Source organism: Cololabis saira, chromosome 19 (genome assembly GCF_033807715.1).
Source record: "Cololabis saira isolate AMF1-May2022 chromosome 19, fColSai1.1, whole genome shotgun sequence".
In the NCBI taxonomy this organism is placed as follows: domain Eukaryota; kingdom Metazoa; phylum Chordata; class Actinopteri; order Beloniformes; family Belonidae; genus Cololabis; species Cololabis saira.
The window spans coordinates 6,815,870-6,828,070 of record NC_084605.1 but is presented as its reverse complement, the minus strand read 5'-3'; the positions used below and the strand labels follow the sequence as shown (position 1 = coordinate 6,828,070).

The following is a 12,201-nucleotide window of genomic DNA, read 5'->3' as shown; positions in this document are numbered from 1 at the left end:
GCTGAACTTAACTCCCCAGGCCAAAGCAAACCCAGAAAAATAAAGAAGAAGAAAAATAAAAAATAGCAGTAAGAAAGAAAAGAGAAGAGATAACAGAAAATGGAGAAACGTAGCAACAATCTGGAGAAAAGTGGGTGGAAGATCAGCAGGTTAACCGGCAGCTAAGTTATGATGCTTCAAAATAAAGATTTCAATTAGGCAAAATAACATGCTTTTTCTCTCAAATATATTGTTATAATCATTTGTTTCATACGTACTGTAATTATTTTCTGTATAATAATTTAATTTGGTGTTCAAAAAGTCTTTTTTCAAACTTGAATCTTGAAAAAGAGGGGGTCGTCTTATAATCAGGGTCGTCCTATATCCGGGCCAATACGGTATATATGCAGATGACAGCAATGTATCTTCAGACATGCAAAATAAAAAGCCAGAACACCTTTTAAGTGTTCTGAGAAGGAATGGAGACCTTACAAAGAGGTATAATATTTACTGTCCCAACTTTGTTTTCTAATGTTACAGGAATTGAAACTAAAATCCACTCCTCTGGGTTTTCACAGCTGGGCGCTCAAATATTTAGTTAAATAAATGGTTCCCTGAAAGTGACTGAACAAAAAGTCTAACCTCCAGAACATAATTTCAAGTCTTTTCCAGTTTCTTGGTTCTCATGTTTTACAAGTTTAAAATATGAGGAGCGTCAGCGAGCTGAGATGGCTCATGGTTCGATTTTACCACTAAAAACACTTCAGTTACCTGAAAAACTTCCAGTATGAGATTCTTCACTGAGTTGACTGCATCAGAACACACTTCTGTGTTCTTTCTTCTTCATTAAAAACAAACAAAAAAAAAAAGCATAAACCTGTTTAAAGCAGTTTCTATAAAGTCGTCTTTGTGTAAAAGTTCACAGATGTCAAACATTCATGTGTGTTGTTGGTTTTTTCACGAGAAGGCACTCGGTCATTTCAACGTCCGACTTTTTTTCACGTGCTCTAAACGCACCACCGATCGCGGCGGGAAAACGGATGCAGAGAAAAGCAGGAAAACCATTTTCTGTGTGCAGATCAACACAACGAAGCAAACGAAGCCACGACAACTGTAAACTTCCTGTAAACCAAACACACACGTTCACAGTGTCCTCTTCACAATAAAAGCCTGGCGGGGAACAGACGGCGAGCACTTCCTGTCTGTCACCTGAGGTCCAGCAGGCCGAGCTTCGAGTCTCTGACCAACACGTGTCTGCACACCTGTGGAGAGAGGGGGCGGGGTTACAAGAGAGGGGCGGGGTTACAAGAGAGGGGGCGGGGTTTCGAGAGAGGGGGCGGGGTTAAAATAGAGGGGGCGTGGTTAAAAGAGAGGGGCGGAGTTAAAAGAGAGGGGCGGGTTTACAAGAGAGGGGCGGGGTTACAAGAGTTAGGTAGGTAGATCCAAGTCTTCATGTTTTTAAAGAAACAGGCCTATAACTGAGACAAATCAGGACTAGTGGGAACCATTCTTAATTCTGGCTGAGAGGGAACTATCATGACCTCAGGACAAGTGGGAACTATTGTTAATTCTGGCTGAATGGGAACTATTTTTAATTCTGGCTGAGTGGGAACTATCATGACATCAGGACAAGTGGGAACTATAGTTATTTCTAGCTGAGTGGGAACTATTGTTATTTGTAGCTGAGTGGGAACTATTGTGACCTCAGGACAAGTGGGAACTATAGTTATTTCTGTCTGAGAGGGAACTATTGTGACCTCAGGACAAGTGGGAACTATTGTTATTTCTGTCTGAGAGGGAACTATTGTGACCTCAGGACAAGTGGGAACTATTGTTATTTCTGTCTGAGAGGGAACTATTGTGACCTCAGGACAAGTGGGAACTATTGTTATTTCTGTCTGAGTGGGAACTATCTTGATCTCAGGACAAGTGGGAACTATTGTTATTTCTAGCTGAGTGGGAACTATCTTGACCTCAGGACAAGTGGGAACTATCATGACCTCAGGACTAGTGGGAACTATTTTTATTTCTAGCTGAGTGGAAACTATTTTTAATTCTGGATGAGTGGGAACTATCATGACCTCAGGACAAGTGGGAACTATTTTTATTTCTAGCTGAGTGGGAACTATCATGACCTCAGGACAAGTGGGAACTATTGTTAATTCTGGCCGAGTGGGAACTATTGCGGAGCTACAACTAAACTCTACTTTGGAAAAAAGGAAGGAGAGTCTGGGAACTGAGGAAGTGGAGGTTCCCACCGTGAACAGAGCCGGCTCCTTGGAGTGAGGGTGGAAACCTTTGAGTCTGCAGCCCGAAACCTCCGTCATCCCGGGACCGGTCAGCCGGAACACGCCCGTACTGAGACACAGCGGGCAGAGGGTCAGGGGGCGGCCCGGGTGAAGGGCATCATGGGTAATGAGGTGCCACCTACTCGTTGTGTTTAGGAGCGCAGACGATGGCCACGGCCTCCGGCAGCATCAGCTGGTACGAGCAGTGAGTGTGGAGGTCCACGCTGGAGAGGAAGGCCGTCTGCGTGGGATGAGTCTGAGCGGAAACACCACAACACGGAAACGTCAACGTTGTAACCACGGTGACAGGATCTGGTGATCAGCAGTTCTTCCTCTTGTTAATGTACAGTTTTGTAAACTATTTGTATTTTGCATCTGATTTAGTCAGTGTGTTTACATGGGAAGTTTAATTCCTCTTTAATTCAGAATTAAAATTAAATCCGATTTGAAATGAGTAAAAATGACCATGTAAACACCTTATTCTGAATGAAAATGGCCATTCCGAATTAAACTTAATTCCGAAGTAAGTGGCTGGTTTATTCTGATTTTAAATCTGAATAGAATAATTCCGCAATCATGTTTACACTCATTCCGCTTTAAATTAATTCCGGTCTTTCTTTCTGCTCGTTCTCTCGCCCGTCTGTCTCCATGACGCTTATATTCCGCGCTGGACTTGTTTTCCAAACAAAGTTTCAAGATGGCAGCACGCAGTAAACGCTGGTCAAGAGCAGAGACCATTTATTTAATAAATAGCTTGGAGGACCTGGAAATAATTAAAAGAACAGATGGAAACAGGAAACATCAAAATTGTGAGCTTTTCAAAGTTACAGTGGCTAAACGGCTAAGTTTGTTTTTCTTCCGGTAGTTTAACTTCCGGTCCCCCCCCTATCCAATCAGAACCTTCCCAACCCCCAGACCTGGAGAGGAATTGGAGAAAGACCGTCAAACGTGTTTTCTATTTAAACCTTAATTCGGAATTACTATTTCCATGTAAACTCGAATCAAAATAGTTTAATTCAGAATTATTTAATTCGGAATAATTAATTCCAAATTAAAAAACATCATGTAACCGTGGCCAATGTTTTGGTGCATCTGCATGTGTCTGTATTTAATTACAGTTTTGTGTTTATAATGGCCTTATTTGAATAAATATATGAATAATATTTTAATTTAAATCTTTAATATTTAAAATTCAGGTTTCATGTCCAAATTCAGTCCAATTTAAATCAGTAACATTTCCTATTCATGACTTTTCTGAGGTGGAGGGGGGTGTTGGAGCTGGTTATTCTGCTAGGACTTTGGGACTAGTTAGTAGTCGTGTCAATCCTTAAAGGATAGCATGAGGCTCCTTTTAAGAAATGAGACTCTCTAGCGCCACCCTTCACCACGACGGCCGTTGGGGGTACTGCAGCCAACAGTGAAGCCGGCACGGGAGAACGGGGAGAACGTGCATGCAGCGTCATGTGACGTCACATCCGCAGCCCAGCGCGGGAAATTCGGGACCGAATTGCAGCACATTTTGCAGCACACAGCCTGTTCAAGGCAACGGAGAGATACACTAGAGGAAACATTCTTTTTGGTTTGGAACGCTTCATCTGACATTATTACTAGAAAACTTAAAACGTATACTAATTTTTTTCATAAATCCTGCCTCAATCCTGCCTCATGCTCCTTTAAAAGCACTGGAGTCAATCCTCCAATAGTGTAGAAATAGCGGTAGTGCAGTCGCCACACAGATCTGATCTCAGCTGATGGATGGAAACATTTATAGTGAGTTCAACATCATCATCCACTTCTCTGTGTTATTGAGCTGCAGTTGAAAACAAGCTCATAAGGAAACTAGCTGAACCAGGATGATGGAATACAATCACGCAGGATCAGGACAGAACTGGGTTTGGTCTCGGTCTGGAGCTGAACTGATCCTGGTCTCGGTTTAGGGGGTCTTGGCTACGAGTCTAGCTGCTACACACGTCCTGCGGTTAGTTCACGTGTACGAGTCCGGCACATGTTCATCCTGTGTGTTTGTTGTGCATGTCGCCCTACGTGGATCCAGCCCAGCGTCAGCAGGTTCTGTTGGTCCTGGAAGCTGAAGAGTTCTTCCACGTTCTCCATGTCGCAGAAGTCCGGACCCGCCGACTGTTTGGGAATCACCACGTGCGTCAACACAAACTCGTTGTGGGTCTGAGAGAGAGACAGAGAGACTGTCAGTCTAAAAGAACCAGAAAGGACCGGGTCTCTCCCGGGTAACGGATGTCACCAGAACCCTCCTCACCAGCCGTCCACAGAGGACGCCGCAGGTCTCGATTCCTCTGGCCGTGTTGGAGTCGGCCAGCTGCAGAAACCGGTAGGTCAGATCCCGGGGAATCACCACCCGCCGCAGCCCCTCCACCCTCTGAGCTGGGGGGGGCACACACACACACACACGCACGCACACGCACACACACACACACACACACACACACACACACACACACACACACACACATCAGTGTACTGGTTTACTTGTATTTGTGTGTATTAGTGTGTATCAGCAACATGTGTCGTGTTTTTGCATCAAGTATTTCTGATGACTATTTATGTAATAATAATAATCTTTGACCCCGCCCCCTTCTGTAATAATAATAATAATAATATATTTGCCCCCCCCTTCCGTAATAATAATAATACATCTTTGGCCCCGCCCCTTCTTTCTTAATAATAATATATATTTGACCCCGCCCCCTTCTGTAATAATAATAATAATAATATATTTGACCCTGCCCCCTTCAGTAATAACAACATATCTTTCATAATAATAATAATAATATATATTTGACCCCGCCCCTTCTTTCTTAATAATAATATATCTTTGGCCCCGCCCCCTTCTGTAATAATAATAATATATTTGACCCCGCCCCCTTCTGTAAAAAAATATATTGTTGGCCCCGCCCCCTTCTGTAATAATATATCTTTGCCCCCGCCCCCTTCTGTAATAATAATATATCTTTAATAATAATAATAATAATAATACATATTTGACCCCACCCCCTTCGGTGGCGTTTCCATCACACAAAAGCAAAACTGAACTTGTGATAAGCAGCCGCTGCAGGGATCCAGCGTTTTCACCAGCTATTGGTGTGTGTTGGTGTGTTTGTGTGCCTGTGTGTAGGTGTGTGTCCTCACTGTGAACTCCCGCCAGCGTGGCGGCCGGCTGGCTGACGGCCGGCGGCAGCCTGTTTCTGTTTGGGTCCGCCCCCTGGGGCCGTACGCCGTCTCTGATTGGCTGCCGGGACAGACAGGACCCGTCCGTCACCTCCGACACCTTGGTGTCCCCCTGCAGGACAGACAGAGTACTGCAACCACCCTGCAGACATCACCACAGCACCATACTGCACCCAGAACCCCGCAGGGCCGCGCCGCCGCACCTTGGGCTCCGCCTCCTCGCCCCTGCGGGTGTCCTGCCGCCTCAGCTGGTCCTCGAAGTAGCGGAACTGCTCCGACTCGATCTGCATGCGTCGCAGGGCGGCGACGCGCCGTTTCTCCTCCTCCAGGAGGAGGCGCCGCCTTTCCCCGTCCAATAAGGTGAGGCGCTGCAGCTGCTGGCCACACCCCTCCACCACCACGGCCGCCTGGCTCTGAGGGAAGAACCGCAGCACCGTCACCTCCTGCAGCAAAGGCACTGCCGGTTTATTATTATTATTTATTCAATCTCTTCCCTCATTTATTTTTATGTACCGTATTTTCTGGACTATAAGCCGCTACTTTTTTCATAGGTTTTGAACCATGCGGCTTATACAAAGGTGCGGCTATTCTGTGGATTTTTCTTCCACCACTCGGGGCGCTCTAACCGGAATTAGAATCAAAACTAAGACAAAATAAATGCAAAGAAGAATACACTACTTCTTCTTTAGCAGATAGAAGTAGGTAGAAGCAGATTTCAAACAGATAAATAGATAAATAAATAAAATAAATAAATTTTCTCTTGGTTCTGTCCCGTTTTAATCAGCAAAGTGGCTCTATTTAGGTACAAACATGTACATCATTTACAGTTCAAAATCAGTACTCTGTACATTAAGTAATTATCTAATCTAACAACATAAATATCTGCGTCTTGCATATCTTTTTTTTTTTTTTTCCAATAGAGCGAATGCGGCTTGTATGCAGGTGCGGCTTATAGTCCAGTGTAAATGGGGGGGGGGGTTTGCTGCTGTCTCTCCTCAAATAACCATCATACTCAAACACACCCACTTATAAGAAGAAATCTGAGCAAAAACATTGATTTTGTTGTTTTGTTTTTGTACCGTTTTTTGGTCTGTTTGTAAAATAAAATAAATAAATACATACATACATTTAAAAATAAAAAGGTACTACTGATTTTATTTCTTATTATTATTCATTTATTATTTTTCCTTATTTATTTTTATGTATTTATTGTTTTTGCTGCTGTTTCTCCTCAAATAACCATCATACTCAAACACACCCACTTATAAGAAATCTGAAAGAAAACATTGATTTTGTTGTCTTGTTTTTGTACCGTTTTCTTTGTCTGTTTGTAAAATTAAAAAATACATTAAATAAAAAGTACTACCGATTTTATTTATTTATTATTATTTATTTATTTATTATTTTTCCTTATTTATTTATTTATATTCATTTATGTATTTATTTTGCTGCTGTCTCTCCTAAAATAACCATCATACTCAAACACACCCACTTATAAGAAATCTGAGCAAAAACATTGATTTTGTTTTTGTACTGTTTTATTCGTCTGTTTGTAAAATAAAAATTAATATATAAAAAAAATAAAAAGTACTCCTGATTTTTTTGTTTTTTTAATTATTTAGTTATCATTTTTCCTTATTTATTTATTCTTTTGCTGCTGTCTCTCCTAAAATAACCATCTTTATCGAAAACCATCGTACTCATACACACCCACATACACGCCACATATAACAAGAAATCTGAGCAAAAACATTGATTTTGTTGTTTTGTTTGTCTGTAAAATTATTTTTTTCTTTAAATAAAAAAATAAAAAGTACTACCGATTCATGTCCCTCCCAACACCCTGGTACTTCCAGCCAACTGTATCAATCCCTGCAGGGGAACTATATGACGTCCCACATGTCATATGTACTCACCGTGTAGATGACGTTGCCCTGGATGATACCCATACTGAACAGTTACCAATCAATAACCTGTGATCAATACTTTCTGAAGCAGTTTGGACTGAACGGATAACGGTGAGAGCTCCGCGACAAAACCTAAAATCTGTCATCTAATCTGATTAACAGATAAACACCCAGGCAGCCACCTGATTGGACACACACACACACACACACGCGCATGAGCACGCGCACGCGCACACGCACACGCACACACGCACACACGCACACACGCACACACGCACACACACACACACACACACACACACACATTGATTCAGCTATCCTTACGGGGACACAACCATAACTTACAAACTTTACTCATAAAGCACTTTTTAACAAAATTACTCCAACTAGCAGCAAAATTCACAGGTTTAAGACAAAAGGTCTTGAATTTCAGAGTAATTACAGGCTAAAAATTTGTTTTTATTACGTCATGGTTCTATGAAAGTCATAGTTTTTTGGGGAAAAAAGTTTAAACTTGATAAAATAAAAGTTTATTATAAAAAGTCAATTTTACAGAGTTAGCAGTTTTATGAAAGTCGTAATTTTACATTTAAAGAATCTGTGGTTTTTGCTAAATTCGTGTTTTCTTTTTTTTTTTTTTTTAATTCATTTTTCTCTCATTTTTTTTTTTTTTTTTTTTTTTGTACTTTATTTTTCTATGTGCCACACCATAGTGACGTTCAGTATAACAACAAAAAAACAACAACTAATATACATATATAGACATAAGACAGACACCAACCTCAACATATACACGAAGAAAAAAAAATAAATAAATAAATAAAAAAAAAAAAAAAAAAAAAAAAAAAAAAATTAAAAGGACGTATCTAAACAACAAACACAAACAAAGCAAAGAGAGGCCTAACATGCCTTTAAATACCTTCTAACCCCCCTGTTACCTCCCTCCCCTATACATCCCTTACACTTCACTCTTTTATGTATTAGCCAAAATTCCTATTTTCACAAATCCTTATTTCCATTCTTATTTCATGAACACAATACAGCTAGAGGGAGAGAGACGCTCCATGAGAGCAAGTAAGCAAACAAGCACATAACAGTACCTCCAAAGATAAAAAGATAATAATAAAAATAAATAAATAAATAAAAATAAATAAATTAAATTAAATTAAGTTAAAGAGAAAAAAAAAAAAAAAAAAAAAACATTAAGTGCTCCGCGTTCAGTTGTTGACTCCTCCATATTATTATTATTATTATTATTATTATTATTATTATTATTATTATTATACTCCTCCATATCCGTCAAATAATCCATTGACCGCCTCAGTATTAAGAGTAGTAAGCTTTTAGGTGCATTTAGATCTCTTCATGTCTTATGCTATCTTAGCATTTTACCCCCATTTTTTATATAGCTCTCCCACTTAGCCCACAGCATGTGTCTCATCCCAAGATTTCCTCTGATTTTACATGTTAACTGCTCCATTTCTTTTACTTGTTCCATTAAGTCTCGCCATTTCTCTAAAACTGGACTTGATTTCTGAAGCCAGTTTTTTGTTATGAGTTTAAGAGCTGTTATTCTTAAAATTCTTATAAGGTACTTATCCTCAGTTTTAACTATCTCTTTTGGCATTTTTCCTAACAAAGCAAACTCATAATCGATATTTAAGTCCAACTTCAAAATACAACAGATTTCTTTACTAATACTTGACCAATACATTTTCAGAATAGGACAGGACCAGAAGATGTGACTGTAATTAGCATGGTTTTCACCACAATCCCGCCAACATTTTGATGTTACTGATTGCTGGAATTTAGCTTGTTGAACAGGTGTTAGAAAATATCTCATCTGAATCTTCCATGCATATTCTCGCCAGAACAGAGATGCAGTTGTTTTATGTGAGGATAAACTTATATCTTCCCAATCGGGTTCAGATATAATAAGATCGAGTTCTTCTTGCCAACTTATTTTTTGTCTCAGTTCTTCTGGTTCGTCATCACTTTCTAAGATATTATATAATACCGATATATGATGTTTAACATTCACACATTTATAGTTCTTAACTAAAAATTGAATTAAAGGATGAAAGTCTCTAATTGTTTTCTTCTGTATATCATTGTTTTCCAGATAACTTCTAACTTGTAAATAACCAAAGAAATGGGAGGATGGCAGACCATGTTCTTGTTGTAATAATGTAAATTCCACAATACCCTTTTTATCTATTAACTGTCCGAATATACTCAATCCTTTTTTGCTCCAAATTTTAAATATACCCACTTCCTTGTTCGGTCTAAAGTCCGGATCTTTACTTATTTCTCTCAATAGTAACAGTTCATTTTGAATCTTTAGATCTCTTCTTACTTTATTCCAAGCAGTAAGTGTATTTTGAAACCATTTATTATCTATTTTTTGTTTGTTTGTTTTTGCTAAGAATGGAAGAAGTTTCCCCATCTCTCTACATTGAAACAGTTCTATAGACCTCCATTTTGCTTTTATATCGTCATTTAGTAATGTTTGTAATGACTGTATTTGGGCTGCATAAAAATAATTCTGCAAATTTGGGAGAGCCAGCCCCCCAAATCTTTTGGCCAATTTAAGTGTTTTCATTTTAACCCTCGGCTTTTTACTGTTCCATATAAATTTAATTAACATTCGATCCCATGATCTAAACGTAACTGGACTAACATATAAGGGTAATGACTTAAATAGGAATAAAAATCTAGGGAGTATATTCATCCTAATAGTATCAATCTTTCCAAATAACGACAAAGGGACTAAACTCCATCTATTTAGATCCTGTTTGATTCTTATTTCAAGTTTATCATAGTTACACTTATATAATTGTTCTATATTCTTAGGTATTTATATTCCTAAATATTTAATTTTCTCTCTATCCCATTTCCATGGGAATCCATTTTTTAAGTCTATAGGAATGGGTTCTCCTAAGCTAATCGATTCACATTTTTGCATATTCAATTTATACCCAGATACTGTACTATAATCCTTAATATTAGTCATTAGAGCCGGAAGAGTTCTTTCTAATTTAGTTAAGTATAAAATAATGTCGTCTGCATACAATGCTAATTTATGGTGTGTACCTGCAATTTCTACCCCTTGTATTTCCTCATTCCTCCTGATACTAGCAGCTAGTGGTTCAATACATAAGGCAAAAATAAGTGGTGAGAGAGGGTCTCCCTGTCTCGTACCTCTTCTAAGTTCGAAGGAGCTTGATAGTGTTCCATTAGCTCTGACTTGTGCTTTTGAGATTCCATACATAGTCTGTAACCAAGAAATAAAAGTATCACTAAAACCAAAGCTTTGACAGGTCTCAAAAATAAAAGGCCAGGCCACTCTATCAAATGCTTTTTCTGCATCTAAGGTGAGTATGAGTGCCTGCCTTTCATTTTTATGTACTTGTTCTATTATATTCAATGTACGTCTAACATTATCTGATAATTGTCTATTTATAATAAACCCTGTCTGGTCTAAATTTATAATATCAGGTACAATTTTAGCTAATCTGTCGGCTATGATACTGCTTAGCAACTTTTGGTCCACATTTAATAAAGTTATAGGTCTGTATCCTTCACATTGTGATGGGTCCTTACCTTCCTTGTGTATAATTGTTATTATAGAGTTACACCATGTATCTGCCCATATTCCCTGTGTAAGTGCCCAGTTAAATGTTCTATGCAAGATAGGAGTAAGTTGGGTTTTGAATATTTTATAAAATTCTCCAGTAAAGCCATCGCTGCCTGGGCTCTTGTCTAACTTTAATCTCTGGATAACTTTGGATATCTCTTCCACAGTAATTGGTGCAGTGAGGCTTTGATTCTGTAAATCTGTCACTTGTGGAAGATTCAAGCCTTGCAAATAATCTCTCGACTGATACTGAGTTTCTCCCTTGTCTGAACTATATAATTGTTTGTAATACTCAGCGAATTCTTCTACAATCTCCTGTTTACTTGTTAGCTTCTTATTTGTAACTTTATTCTTAATAAAGACAATATTAGATTTTGTCTGCTGTTTTTTCAATTTGTAAGCAAGTATCTTTAGTGATTTTACGCCTCCATCGTAATATTTTTGTTTAGTGAAAGTCAGAGCTCGTTCTACTCTCTCAGTTAACAGATCATCTAGTTCTTTTCTTGTTTTCTTTAATTCTACCATGATAGAGGCACCCCCTGTTGCTTTATGATTTTTTTCTAATTCCTTTATCTTAAGTTCAAGATATTCAACTTTTCTCTCTCTTTCCTTTTTTTTCCAGGATGAAAAACAAATAATTTCCCCTCGAGTAACGGCTTTCAAACCTTCCCAGATAGTAATTGGGTTGGTCTCCCCTGTAGGGTTGTCACGATACCAAATTTCTGTTTCGATACCGATACCAATATCTATTTCGATACTTTTCGATACTTTTCGATACTTTTTGTAAAAAGGTGGAACACTCTCAAATGTTAATATTTTCCTTTATTTTAAAGCAGACTTTGGGAACAATAACAACAATGAATAAAATAAATAATTGGCATGGTATAAGAAAATTCAAATATATTCTGGGAATCTAATCTTAAACTGTAAGCTATAATCAGCAATATTAAAATAATAAAAGGCTTGAAATATTTCAGTTGATTTGTAATGAATCCAGAATGTAAGACATTTTTTTTTTTTTTTTTTTTTTTTTTTTTTTTTTTTTTTAAATTGCATTACAGAAAATGAACTTTATCACAATATTCTAATTTTCTGAGACAGAGGTAGGATAGGTTTAGATATTGTGGGCTAATGGAATGTTTTACCAAAGTGTGTTTCAATATGATAATAATTCATTGCCTTAATGGTT

At 38.4% G+C, this 12,201-nt stretch overlaps 1 protein-coding gene across 3 annotated transcripts in view; it reads right to left on the bottom strand.

Annotated features, from left to right (window-relative positions):
* Positions 1-203: 203 nt before the first annotated feature.
* Positions 204-12,201, bottom strand: part of stambpl1 (STAM binding protein-like 1) — a 36,849-nt gene continuing 24,851 nt past the window's right edge. For 2 of the 3 annotated variants that reach the window (XM_061708769.1, XM_061708770.1), the window contains exons 6-12: positions 5,672-5,911; positions 5,430-5,580; positions 4,540-4,664; positions 4,311-4,448; positions 2,411-2,523; positions 2,238-2,337; positions 204-1,241 (exon numbers count right to left, since the gene is read on the bottom strand). In XM_061708769.1, coding sequence (XP_061564753.1) covers positions 1,185-1,241; positions 2,238-2,337; positions 2,411-2,523; positions 4,311-4,448; positions 4,540-4,664; positions 5,430-5,580; positions 5,672-5,911 — 924 coding nt within the window. In that variant the 3' untranslated portion in view covers positions 204-1,184. The remainder of the gene's footprint in view (positions 1,242-2,237; positions 2,338-2,410; positions 2,524-4,310; positions 4,449-4,539; positions 4,665-5,429; positions 5,581-5,671; positions 5,912-12,201) is intronic. The other variant, XM_061708771.1, reaches the window with a different exon arrangement.